This window comes from Anopheles funestus, chromosome 2RL, assembly GCF_943734845.2.
Source record: "Anopheles funestus chromosome 2RL, idAnoFuneDA-416_04, whole genome shotgun sequence".
Lineage (NCBI taxonomy): Eukaryota > Metazoa > Arthropoda > Insecta > Diptera > Culicidae > Anopheles > Anopheles funestus.
Genome location: NC_064598.1, coordinates 24,997,752 through 25,012,446, shown reverse-complemented (window position 1 = coordinate 25,012,446; position 14,695 = coordinate 24,997,752). Strand labels below are relative to the sequence as shown.

At 41.0% G+C, this 14,695-nt stretch overlaps 1 protein-coding gene across 1 annotated transcript in view; it reads left to right on the top strand.

The window, feature by feature from the left end:
- Positions 1 to 14,695, top strand: part of LOC125775217 (uncharacterized) — a 46,316-nt gene that overhangs the window by 25,550 nt on the left and 6,071 nt on the right. The window contains exons 2-3 of the mRNA XM_049445803.1: positions 4,269 to 4,321; positions 13,905 to 14,658. Coding sequence (XP_049301760.1) covers positions 4,269 to 4,321; positions 13,905 to 14,658 — 807 coding nt within the window. The remainder of the gene's footprint in view (positions 1 to 4,268; positions 4,322 to 13,904; positions 14,659 to 14,695) is intronic.

Genomic DNA, 14,695 nt, shown 5'->3' with positions numbered 1-14,695 from the left:
CAGCAATCGGCCGGGACGGGGCGGGCACATTTCTTACCCAATTCAGCACGTTCCCGATACATCGGTCATGGTGAATTATATCATCCGGAAGTATCTTGTTTCAATGGGCTTTAACTTTTTGGTTGAATAACGTTCAAATTTACACGGTGGCTCACTATCGCTGATTTGTAAAGTAATATGATGTATTGCATGATTTATTTACTCCTATTATTATGGCAGGATCTCCAAGTTTTTAGTGTCAAAACAGAAAAAGATAAAAAAAATTCTTGAACCAAACTGTCCATACATCTTTTTCACAATGTTTGCATGACAAAAATAAAGCAATTACCATTTTAATTGAAAGCAAAACGGAGCAAACGGAAAAATCAATTTCTGAGCCAAAACCAAAAAATACAAATTGACTATTGATCGCAAATGTGAAAAATTGTGAACAGAAAACAAAAAGGTTTCCAATAAGTTTTTCGTGGAATAATACATTTGCAATATGGACAAATTCCTGGATCTGAAAATTGGTATCAGAAAGATGATAAAAGGATTGTGACATGATGAATATAGGTAACAGCAGGTGTGAGGACTTGAAAGTGAATTGTATCTACAACGACTGTATGGTTCCAATCAATCGGGACATGGCTCCTTCTAGGAACTTCTCTGATGTAAGACAGGTGTAGCAAAATGTCTTTTGGGAAGCTTAAAGTTGATTGTTGCTTACCTTATCGTTTACAGCTAAATCGAATAAAAGGTGACCTACGTGAATAACCTGAGCGTTTGATGACACCGGTTTTATACTGTTGAGACATACAGTACTCCTGCAGAAAGATGTGTCATAGTGTAGATCTTATGTACTGATGTTTTTTCAACCAATGAAAATTGAAATGATCTCGTTAGCTCGCACAAGGACCATAGGATGACAAGAGAGCATTATATTAAGAAGTAATATTTACTACCGATCGCCTGCTTACCCGACTGGGAAAGCTCGCACTTTTTACAGGCGAGATTCAGATAGCATCCCTCCCATGTGCTAGGTAGTGTACGATCGTATCTTCGTCCTCTCGTTCATTCAATCCTACGCAGGATCATATTTCTACAGGATCATATTTCCGTCCTTCTTTTCAATGCTGGAAAATGGAAGAAAAGGCGAACGCCACTTTTTAGTCAGACCCAACTCCATGTCCCTTGGGTTCCTTGTTGGGACTACCCATATGTATTATTTCAAAATGAGCTTGTATACTATACGGGTAGGATGTTCTGTTGGTGTTGAAGAATCGTTTCTTCGTTACTATTTTTTTTTAATTTTTCACAAATGCATTAAAAATCCAGAATTTCAGAAGTATCTTATTTAAAGTTACGTAACACAAATTTAAACTCCCACCAAACCACCCTCCCCCTTTCCAGTGTAAACATAATAGTTTAATGATCCTTTAGTTTTAGATCCTCATTATAATAATAATTTCATGAATGATGAACGCAACGATACTAATTCCGATCATGTGTCCATATTCTGATATGATGCATATAAGGACTAAGGAAAGTTAAATTATTCCTCTTACGATACTTGCATAACATAATCCGTCACTTGCAATAATGATACAAAGTAATGCGTAACCTTCGTAAATAACTTCTTGCCCAAAACTAATAGCAAATTTCGCAACTAAAGATTACAACCCAACATGGTAACCGGGCCAAAGTTCTTTGCTACATTTTATAGCATTCTTTAGCATAGTCACCCATCACGGTCACGAACTACAACAGCCAAACCCACCAAATAATCAAACTTTAGCTCATATTTTGTTCTGCCGTTGGCTTCAGCTGGAGCACGAGAATCAGGAATCGTGAACGTGGACCTAACGCTATCGCAAAAGTTAATCCATTGAAAAGTTGCATCCGTCGCATCGGCAAAACCCCATTTTGCCATCCATAGCAGCCGGCAAGTCAACGTTGACTGATGGTTCTTAAGTTTGAAGCAAGACGGCCGGGCGTGGAAGAATGGGACTGGAAGGATATCGTCCCATCACCATCACCAGCCAGCCACCCATTATCCTTTCAGCAGTATATCCGCCCTTCTCGGTACCATTAAATCAAAACCGTCATCTCATCGTGCCCGGGCACGAATATCGTCCAGCATCTTCTCGAGTCACGCTCGATGAAGCAGAAACAGCACTGGGCGGTATCTGTGATGTATGAAGCAGCCGGAGTCATCTCCGGCAGCCAAAGCTCCGATGTCCGGTACGTCTTACAATAACGAAAAAAAAGAGCACGAGCTTAAGTCAACCAATTTTGTACGGCAAAAGTTTTCACCTTCGGCCAGTACCGTTGGCACATAATTTTGAACCCGGAACTATTCATCATCTTGGCACGCGTTTTTCCTCATACTCTTAGCTATCATCCCTCAACCGGTATGTAAAAATATATGATCAACCTGTAGGGATGTAACATGCAGGTTGAATGTTTTCACGTTTGGGAAAGTGTTGGGCAAAAGAAAGGGAGAAAAAAAACTCCACTTCCCGCCACATTGCAACCATCTGCTTTGTGCAGCGGGGAAATTGGGAAAGAAATCAAGCAAAAGCGCACGTTTCGCTACACGAACAGTGCGCGAAAGAAAAACGGAAACCAAAACTGAAAACTGACGCTCAATTTGGTTGAGAAAAATGCTGAACCAGGACACTGCCGCTGCTTTACACGTTGGCTTTGGCACGAAAAGAAAAGTGGCTCCATATCAAGACGATGGAACGTGATTTGAAATTGTTACCACTATTCCAGCGCCATCGTAACGTTGGAAACGTGAATGGAAACGAACGGTTTTGCTGTTTGAATGACCGTTTCTGCCACGGCAAAAAAGGGAAGGAAAACCGTGAGCTGAGAGTAGATCAAGTAATGGAGCAATGCAATGCAGGGAAGGCATGTAAAATCCAAACTAAACCGTTTCGGGGTTTTTTCCGCTTCTTCTTTCCATCCACACGAAGAAAAACGTGAGACAGTAGTGATCTTCGGTTTGCCTTCGGTGTAAGAGGATATATTTTGTAAAACAAGAAAAAAAGAAAAAAAATCTTCGTTTCTTTTCTTCTCTCCTGGTTGCATTTCTATCCAGGAGCGGAGGATAGCTACACCATAATCAGAAGATGATTGCGAATAAAAATGAAATTGTAGACCGTAAAATTATCGCACAAAACGGTACGAATGGGGGAAATGGGGAAGGGTTGGGTTGCATTTTCCGATCCATTTTCCACAAACCGAGACGTGTCTGTTTCGGCCATTAGTCGCGTAAATTTATCCCTGTCAAATGGTTGCTCCGGTGGGAGTCGACATTCGGTAACAGTTTGAAAGGGTTTTCTGTGCCCCCACACTGGACAATGTATCACCAAGAGCGGCACTTACCTACTGGGTACGGGTTTCCATAGCGTTGTGCTTGAGGCTCAATCTGGAATGTTTGTTTTTCCCCCCATTGCTTTTTCCATCCATCCAATTTTAACCCCATCCGGGTACACGGGTGTTCCGGAAATGAGAAAAACACACACATACACACACACACATGCGGTCATACAAACTGGTACAAGAAAATTTAAAATTAGTTTCTTAATTAACAGCAACCATGGTTGTACTGCAATGGCGTTATGCTTGTCGTTTCCCGGTCGAGATTGGGATACGGAATTCAGGTCAAACCTTGAGCATCCGTTCGACTGCGGACCTCAAATCGTTCAGCAGAACCCCATCCCTTTCAGTGGGTTTTGGGAATGAAAATTGAAAAACTCATCATCGCTTCAGGGACGACGGACCGTAGTCCGTGCGCTTCGACGTACGGAAAACCCATAAGGGCACGCCACGCTGTTCGTGTATGCGTATGTTTTGGAAGGATGGCTCTGTCTATTCAATAATTATTTTTTTGGTAAACCGTTGCCCGGTTTTTGGTTGATTGTGAACATCGAAATGCCACCCGACTGACCTACATACATGTTCCGAACCGATTCAGTCACTATAACTCCGTCTAACGGCGACATGATTGGCAATCATACATCAATCATCACCTGATGTTTTGTTTCATCTAGGGCAACGAAGGAACGAAATGTTCATCGATCGATTATTATATTAACCTACAGCGTGGATGCACCACAGCCTGGGAAGCGACTCCCGAGCTGATGGGTTCATCATATTTCGCTAACTGAACATTTTCAGCTCACCCTATCTAAATCTGATCGTTATTTTTATCTTCTCTTTTCTACCCATTTTCGGTCGTTCCTGTTCGGCTGTTGCTCCGGATTGTCGCATTTTTACAGACGGTTCCATACCCTCCATAGCAAGCACGGCGGAAGCTAAACCCAATTCCAAGGTAAGTCTTTTATCCATTCTGCAGGGTTTTATGGGGTAGAAAAATAGCAGCAAGAAGAAAAAAACAAACAAACCACAAAAACGAACGTTTTTCTGAGAAACCTCACCCGGTTCTTGGCATGGGGAAACCATTCCCGCTTTTGAAGATGGAAACGCTTTTTAGGATGCGCCCGGTTCCTTTGGACGGCGTACCTAACGTAAAGGTTGCAACGTTCCCGTATGTGGGTAGCAAATCGGATTACATCATGGCCCGTGTGACGTTCTGTGGCGTATACGGTTTTTGCGTTGGAAAGGTACATCATTATTAGAAGCTATCGGCACACGATTTTGGCTAGTTGTAGAGCTTAATAAAAAAAAATCTTTTCACGGTGCCTTGTGCTGTTCGATCGAGGAAAAGCTCACTTTTGCTCTTTCGGGGTAGTTGGGGAATTTTTTTTCACTGTTCGGAAACTAGGTATAGTTAAGCTAAAACGAAATGGTAATAATTTTCCCTAACGAACAGATACTACCAGGCGCTAAGCTTCAGATTCGGTTCATGTTCTGCTAGCATCATCGAAAATTTGCGTTTATTCATGACTTTTTATAGCAAACCAGTTTTTGGAAAAGATTTATTTGGAATTCAGTTGCAATAAACTACTGTTTTCCCGAACACAAGTTTTTTTTGCCTTCTTTTTGTCAGTCGTACTGTAGTTTCACTTAAGCTTCATCTAGTTGGAAGTATTAATTAAGCTAAGATTGGTTTCATATACTTTTACTTCCGTTTTCACGAATTTGTATTAGCTATGAACGTACATGTTAAGGCAATTGTGATAGGGCGGAGTAGAGACAGTTTCGATCTGTGCAATATGTATGTAAATAACTAGGAACTATTTTTATAAAGTTTTCAAATTATTTTCAACATATTTAAGTTCATTTTTTCACGGGCCGGTTGTGTATAATCACTTCGTAATTTTTAAAAATTCCTCTCCATTCTTCACTGGTTTGCTCTGTATTATTTATTTTTCTCTTTTCAATTTTCCTACCTCTGTTTTTTGATATTTACTTATCCTTCTTAAGTACACTAATTGCCTTTCAATTAATTAAGGTAAATTACGTGAGCTACATCGCTAACAACACATACAAGTTATCCCACAAAAGTTTTCGATAATAGAGAGCAATATGATATTACTTTATAAACAAGAAACCATGCATTAATAATTCCTTTAATTAATACATAAAATCGTTTAACAAACGAAGAAAAGAAAAAGTGTAAAATTCATAGTGGAAACAAATTATTGTTCCGACTTTAGGTCCATGCGAATTTATTTTAAGACTATTTTACAAACACTATCAAACTCTCTTAAGTTGCTTGTAAAGCTAAGCGCATTTCATATCACTTTATTAGCTAAATCCATAACAATGCTTACCGAACATATCCCCTTCAAACGTGGTTAAAAGGTTTTTATGTGACAAACGCATAAAATGCAGCAAACCTCAGCCTCAGCTCCACTCCTGTCAATCCGAAAGCTTCACATAAACATCCTAACCGAACGAAGCGAAGCGGAACAGAAATGGATAAAGATTTTTGATCTTACCGTAAGCGATCAACCATCCAACCGACCGACCAGTTGATTGAATTTAGACGAAAAAAAGCAACCTTCACAAAGGTTTTCCCCCCACAAAGCTTGACTTTCCTTCCTGGTGCTTTTGCTGAAATAGGGGCGAACGTCCGCAAAATTGGAAAACGCTATAAAAGTGCTGTAATCAATGATTACAACGAAACGTTTTGATTTCCAGACCGGGGAAAAGGCAGCGCGAAAGTAGTGGACGGAAACAAATGAAAGCAAAAAAAAAAGGATACCTTTAGGAAAACCTTTCCCTGCCGGGTGTGGTCTTATCGGTTGGCGGCAATCGATCCAATTTGTACGATTAGGCTTTCATTAGGTGGATTGTGTGTAGCATTCTATCAAAACGATTCCTTGGCCGGTCGGTACGGTGAATGGGGAACAGATGCAAGAACGACTGCAACAGGGTTTTTTGGTACTTACGGTAAGATTGAAAGCTCTTATTGTATTGAAGCAAATATTCTGACTAACATATAAGTAAATATAATGAAAAATCATGCAAGAAACGGTTGTTAAATATAACAATCATTTCATTTAAAATACCCACCGGCGATAACCAATCATTAAGCTTAAAGATAATTAACATCGCTGGAAACCAATTTTGGTCATCAATCATCGGAACTGCTTTGCCATCAGCAAAACAGTATGCACTTTTGCTGCACTAATTATCGTTCACAAACGTCACTCAATCAAACACCTTTGATTGACAGAAGGGCCGTAACCTCAATCGTTGTGCTCTCGTTCGATGCCATCCCACGGCTGTTTGTTCGTATCCTGCTAAATCATTCGGCTATCCTCATAAATACACCCAAGGACTATAATATTTTTTTTATTTTTCGAAGAACACGATACTACGCTGTTCATGCTCATTTATGTTTCCGACAGTTTATTTGACGTGGCTAGAAACAGTTGGCATCCATTCAAAATGATCATCCGCAATAATAATTCATACATCGATTGGTTTAACATACTGTACACAATGAGAAAGAGAAAAGCACTGCGGGATTTTATTGGATAAGATTTGGTATTATTTTCAAATAAAAATTAATTTTTATCAGATACTTTACAGCTTCCTAACCCACTGTTACTGTTGAAGCAGTACATTAAGCTTTTATTTGTGTATAATAATAATTTAAAATTGTCAATTTTAATTTTTTTAGTAAATTTTTATTGGATTGTTAAGGTAATATATTTTTATCAAATTGTTTCTTTTTGGTTCTCATAGTTGAATCCTTTTTTAACATTTCATAAGATTTCAACGAATTATTCATCCAAATTTTCCTTAAGATTTCAACAAACAAAAACTTTTGTCCACTGCAACTCCACTATGCAAAGAATGGAAATATAATTGACACAAGATTATTGCCACTGTATAACCTTTCCGGACGTTAGAAACTTCACCCCGAAGGGGAAGAATTTTCATAGACATCCCTCCCGGCCAGGGGCTAATCACGTAAAGGAAACTAACGTCATCTGTATCAATCAACGCCACCGGAGGACACTTAACTAAGCACTTTGCAACAATCGAACGGTAAGCGATCGAAGCACACCAACCGGGGGTGCTTCGAGAGCATTGGAAAATTTCATCACAACCCACGTACCAACACCATCCACCCGGGATCCATGTATGGACTTAATTTTCCGTTAATCTGATTATAGCGGGAGTCAATAAAATTACCATAATGGCGACTTATCGTTTCATGGAAACGTGGACCAGTTGGGGAAGGGAGCGGGGGATGGCGTGGAGTTGAATGTAGTGAGCGAGCCGGGTATGATGAGGCTGAATTGTCCGCGACGGAGCGAGAGTAATTATTCCCCAGAGTCTATCACTAACCGTCGTCGACCAACCCTCCACGTTACCAAGGTAGTACGCTTATCCCACGTATTTGCCGAATTGGTGTGGAGTTTGGAGGTCGGAAAATCGTCCGCCACTGAAACAACATCCGAACCTAATTGAATTTTCATTGAACGACTGCTGGCTGCGTAATTGATTTACGTTGCCCTTCGCTGTCCAAATTCACTTCATCCCTTTTATATATATTTCCCCATTCCCTCGCTTGCGAACGTTTTCCGGGTCCTCCCTGGAAGCACGGATCAATTGCGCTCGAGGAAAGTTTTATTTTTACGACGACTTTTTATCCCATGCACGCGCACTACCAGGTGAAGTGGAAGTTCTCAATGTGGTTTCCTTTCAACCCCTTTTCGCTCCTTCCTCCACCCCAATTATCCGTCCCCTATCAACGCACGTTTCGCTGACAACCTTAACCGTTGGTGATAAATCTTTCTCAGAAAAACCCTTTTTTCCACTTCCGAGCACAATCAAACTTGTGTGAAACCAGCGGGAAAAGGAAGGAACCGGGAGAAGGAAGAAAGGTGGCATGCAACAAATGCCTCCAGCCGGGATTGATTGTTCCAGCTCGCTCGGGTGAAGAAAGTTCGGTGACGCGTCTTGGCACGCACAATGACTAAAGAAAATAACCGTAACACCGGGTACGATGGTGAACATGGACAACCAAAAAAAAAGGACATCTGGGTGTGAGTGACAAGAGCAACAACAAATAACAGCAAAAAAACCCCGGGGCCAATCAATGAAACCTACACGACATTTGCCGAGGCGTCGTTCGAGTTGCTTAACAATTGGGGAAAAAGAAATTCAAACTCAATATGCCATCGATAGCCGAACTTCCGGGCGGTTTGGTTTTGCCTAATGGGCTAATTCTTTGAGGTTTGCGTTCCGATTTATTCCTTTTACTCGTTATTTTTTTGCCGATGTTGAGTTCAATGGAATTACTCGACCCTAGTTTTGTGCACGAACGCTGCTGTGGCATTCTCGTCGGTTTTGCCCGCCTCAAATAGCAGTTTCCCGCTTGTTACGTTTAGCAGGCGTGTTGAAATGAAAGCATATCCGTACGTTGTTAGATTGATGTATGGGCACAACATTCTTTCCAGCGATCGAAGAAAAGGGTAAGCATTTGAGCTGAATAGAAGAATAGTGAAAAAAGGAAAATGGGCATGCTGCTTGAGTAGCAAGTTTTCCAGCATTTCAACACTGACTTAGGACCCGTTGAAGGTCGGCCGGTGAAGTTTGGGAAAAGTGGAAAAAAGAGGAACATTCGAAACATTTCTGCTCGATACGTGCATTCCGCAGGTACGAGCTTGGCATAGCATTGGTCGTACGCCGAGCATGTTTCCATTTGGCATCAAAAAGTGAATAAAAGCTTCAATACCGCCCGGTAATGGCTTGCATACCTTGGGTCGTTCCTTACTGTACGCTGAACAAAGACACCGATTGTGTATTTTAAAAATATATTTTTCTTTCAAAAATGGCTAAAAGGGAAAGTTTCGCAGTGGTATCTTCAATTTGTTGGAAAAATGCTTCATTTATTTTGGGTTCATGAAAACGATTACTGAATCGTCTTTTCATAAATGTGACTTTTCTCCAAAATAAATTAGCATTACTATTTATAAAGTTGAGAGACATTTTGTACAAATACTTTCTTGAATCGAAATGGCTATCATCAGTAAATATATTAGAATTAAAAATACTTTTTGTTTAATGATAAAATAGTGAATTGCATTACTTTAAACTAGTTGTAAAGCTTTAAAAATCGTAACTAAAATATGAAAAAACCACCTCATAAATGTCGTTAAACTTTTGACATCATTTTTCTTTTGAAATAATTATTCCCTACTTAAGTTGAGTAAATAATGTGAACAGAGAGTAGATAAAATCCTATAGAAACTTCTTCCTATGTGAATAAAAAAACACATTATTTTCCTATATTACCCTTTGTAATTATGCTTTTAAAACCACACAAATTAATCCAACGATTAGGTACGGAAAATCAACATCCTAAACCTAACCACACCTGACATTATCGTGATCCTAATGGTTGTCAGCAACCACTTCCTCATGCGGGCCAATTCATAGCTACTAAATAGTTTGCTTAAATGAAAGCAATTGAGTTCCAATCATTGGCACGGTACATGTTTGCCCAAAATCAACCTTCAACCCTTAGAGACTAGAGTCAATGCCATCGTATATCTGTGTGCGTTTGTGTGCTTGTGTACACTAATTAGAACTGAACCGTTTAAACAGAAGTTTGACTGCCGGATCTCGTTCGAATGATCTTATCGATCGAACACTCGCAAACACATTAAGCACTACCAACACGGTGCGGCTTCGTACAATGATTACAAATTATGTTAAGGCACTTTCGGGCCCGTCGCTCATCATCGACACGCGGTGAGAATTAATTCACTTCAGCTCCTGTCATTTATCTCACGCACTTCCCACGCAGATTGTCAGCCCCGCGGGCCAAATCGTATGCTGGTGGCTGTTCCAGTTTGACGGGTGCTGTGACACCATCATGTCGCTATCGTCTTGTGCCCACCCGTCGGTTGATAAATTGCCACCGCATCCGGCCCGCCGGTGCCACAAAATCAATCGATTGAGCCGACGCGCTAAACTTGAGACCGGGTGACAAAACGAGACACAGCAGCATCACATTTATCTTGTTTATTTTTTTCCTTTTTTTCTATAATTCTGTACTTTGTAACATGCTTCATTGTGTCTATTTTTCAACAAGCGCCGGTAAACGGGCGCGTTGGAGTAATCTGGCACGTTCGCTGCCTCGAGGCCTTGGATGCGGGTTGCGCGCGATCGAGCTGGCAGCATCGGAGACAGTCCGGAGTCCGGCTTTTGGATTGTAAATTTATGACCTTCTGTGTCATCGATGTCCTTTGTCGTCATTGCTGTGTACGATCTTCACTTCATTTCAATCGATCGGGCACTCAATTGCACAGTTTTTTTACCAAACGAGCCAAGAAAAAAAGTAAACCAACTCCAACATCGCCAAAATGCTACTCTTGTCCATTGTCTATTGAACAGCCAGTTGGCGGGGAACAGATAAATGTACGGCAGTTCATCTTTTCTCCCTGTTGCCAATGGATCACCGAACCATTTTGCTTTGGCAATGTTTTTTCAACACAGCCTACAGAGTTTTGCGTTATGTTTGTATGGATGGGTATGTTTTGTTGTTCGTTTTTTTTGTTTTGCCAACCCCAAACAAAACCGGCATCCAACAATTCCTGAATGGGGATGAGTGATGGACAACGATTTACCATTTTCGCAGTACACCCAGCACTGAAATATGTGTGTAAATGCAACAAGCAAACAATAAGCGACCGAGGGTGCAAAAAATGCTTCAGCATGCCTCCCGAGAATGTGTATACATATTCCCGTACGTATCTCTGCTATTCTGCTTCTCCCAACCCAACAGTTGCTCCATCCATCTTGTTCGTTCCGACGAACGTTTGGGGATTTTGTGCTGGTGTGCTGTAGCCACAAAACACCAGGCGTCTCCATCATGCTTTTTTTCCTCCCCAAAATGTGGTATATTTCCCACTCTGGCGATGACCGTATTGGCACGAGAACGCTATTGATTTCTGACAAATTGTTTGCTTTATGCTCTGTTAGCTTTTGCAGTTTTGCATTAATAAGAAATAACAAAGTTAAATTATTCAAACGCATTCATGGCTGGCCATTCGGGTAGTGGTAAACATGGGCATTTTGCCAATGTTTTATATTATATTATATTTGTCATCTTTCATCACCTGGTAATGTGCACAATGTGTGTGTGTATGTTTAATGATATTTTAAGGAAAAAATATATTTATGAAAATTTGAACATTTTCCTACCCATTATTGGGTTCATTTCAAAAGAATTCTAATATGCCAACAAAACAGTACTAATAATTTTATTATTTAAAAAAATGTAATATTGTGTTTATACACGGGTCTCCAGATACGTTCCAAAATAATTCTCACAGGAAGCGTCTAGGTCATCGCTATTTAGCCTTTATTTTATCCTAACCAGCTAAGCCGATACTACACGGATCAGACGGGCAAAAGATGTAATAATCAAATCATAAATAAATATAAATAAAATTAAAAAAGCAACATACATTAAATGGTAATGCTGTTTGAAGCATTCCATTTATTTAAAACACTGTAAAATTAAATTAATTTCCTCATAACCAAAACCTTAAAAATAGTAAAACCGCAGTCAGATCTATGATTGATTGTACCCAGAAAATAAATTTTAAATTCCTCTGTATTGCTCATGAAGTGTAAAGTTTTGCTTTGGCAACACCTTCCCGATCTTCAATTAGTAAGGATTTACATTTTTTGTTTCTTTACCGCTATCATTTTCCCATAACCAAAGCATTATAATATGTGGTAACAACAAGCACAAACGCGCGCTTACGTTTCATGCGGTGAGAATTGAGAAGTAAAACAGACTTTATGAAGCCGTTCCATTGTATTTCCCTAACAATGGACGACAATTCACCAGTACCTTCCGTTGCTTTGAGTGTATAAATTTCCCCACGGTGTTAAAAACGAGCGCCGAGAATAAGCTCCCGATTCCGAGCGGATAAACAGAATTTGTACGCACATAACTTGCACACTTAATCGGTGGTCGGGCGCTACTGATGATAATGATGGTACGATGACGGTGGACACACGTTCGGACGAGGAAGAATACGCATAAAAAAGGCGCGAGCAAAAGGAAAGCACTGCCAGCATGATAAGGAAAATTGAAAGCAGATTTTTCATCTCGATAAGAGCACAAATAAAAATCGATGATCGTTAGCCGCAGACTGTAGTAGTGAAAGTCAGCGAGAGTATTGCATGAAGTTCATGTATATTCCCTCGCCGGGAGGAACGTTAAGCACGGGTGTGTTTGCTTGACATGCGTCTTGCAAAACCCGTGTCACATTATGCGATCAACGTGGGAGGATTTGGGATGGACGTAATGAAAATACCGACCGGTTACGAACGTCCTTGCGGTACGGGACAACGGCATCGGAATCTTATCGGTTTTTTTTGTGGTTAGCGATGGAATGGAAAGGAATTTTTCGGATTGTATGCCATATAATGATGCTGTGATTTTTACTCATTTCATAAACTGGACCATTTTATTGTCACACCCAGAGGACAGCAATTATGGTTTGCACAAGGGACCGGATATTTTCGGGCAGGATTTTTTTTTTACTTTAATTTGTTTACAAAATTGAGTATAGAAATTAAAGCTGCATTATTTTTTTATGCTTTCTGTTGAACTTTATTCCATGATTCCATACCATGTTATTTGAAACTTGAATTAACTTATTCTGAAAACGAGTGTTCCTATGCTTAAATCGATGGGACTTAATTTATATAAAAAATATTCATTCGCATACCAGCATTTTTATTTTTACCATTTTCCATACATACACATTTGCCTACCGTACACCAATCGATCGTTCACATCAAAACCAAACCTACGCACATCAACTTAATCAATCGAATCGTGGTTAAATTTGCTGACTCGTGGTTCATATCGATCCTTACCGGATATAGGCGAAACCCGTCAGCAACAGTCTACACCAACAGCAAAGCAACCAACATCGGTGCCTGCAGGATCAGAAAAATTAAATTAATTAAAACTAACTTTAGCACCATCAGCAGTAGCGTTTGCCGCCATTGCTAAATTAATAGCACCGCTAGAATACGAGGGGTCTTAGAGGGACTACCGAGACTCTAAATATTTGAATAATGGATCCCGATTGGGCCAGCACTCTGCTGTGGTACAAGCAGTCGGCAATTGGTAACAATGCCGGAAGTAAAGTGAAGTGCGTTTTAAAACAATGCTGTGATTGATTTCGGTCGGTAACGCCCACCGCTTTTCCCACCCATGCCAGTACCGGTGGAATCTTTTTAATTTATTTCAAACTTTTCCCAACAAAGTTTTCCAAACCCCAGAGGATGGGGCAAAGGGGCCGAAAGGCAAGTCGGTGTTGCGGCCGACCCGAATTAATTGTTCCGCATGTACAATGTACAAGCAACACTTTCCCAATGACTTTTGTGACTAATGTTTTTTGTTTTTATTCTCATTCTCCGCTTCTCTTCTTCTTCTTCCCTTTACGCGACACAAGGATCAGCAACAGGCGAACCATCGGCATCGGCGGGAAAACAGACGGGACGATGAGTACGCAACCGGCACCATCGGGGATGAATCCTTGTCCTTGGGTGGATCGATCGGGCCCGGTCCCGCGGACGATGGGGATCGGGAGGAAAATTTCATCGCACTAGCACCAGATGAAGCGGATATTTATAACTTCTCCAACATCATGAGCATGACGATGGCAAACGGCCCGGCTGGTACCGGTGGTACGCGCGGTACCAATGCAAATGAGCCAAATCCATTTAATGAATTTCGCAATACACCACGCCAACGCAACCAGTCCCCGGAACAGGCTGCTCCCGGTGACATTGAGCAGCTGCCGGTGGCAAAGGGTGAAAAGGAACTGCCCGAACTGACGCTCGACGATGAGGGTGGGTACGGTGGGGATACGGTTGGACGCATCGAGCCGCTAAGAAGTCGCTTCGATGCGGAACCGAACGGTGACGATGAGGACGGTGGAAACGGTGGTGAGGTCGATGTCGATTCTGAGGATGATAATGCGATCGAGCGAAGTCGCTTTCTGGCGAAGGCACCGGCGGCAACTGATGGGCAAGATGGCCGTACGTCTCGTACCGATTCCGATGCAGCACTGCTGAGTAACAGTATCGACTTTCTGAACTCGATCGATGGTGCGTACCTGCTGGCAAATGCGGCAAACGGTGTAGCGGAGGGTGAGGATAATGGCAAAAATGGTGATCTTTCGCGGAAAATATTGGACGACAATGGTGAGTGTTGATAGAACAAACCAATCGTTATAATTTA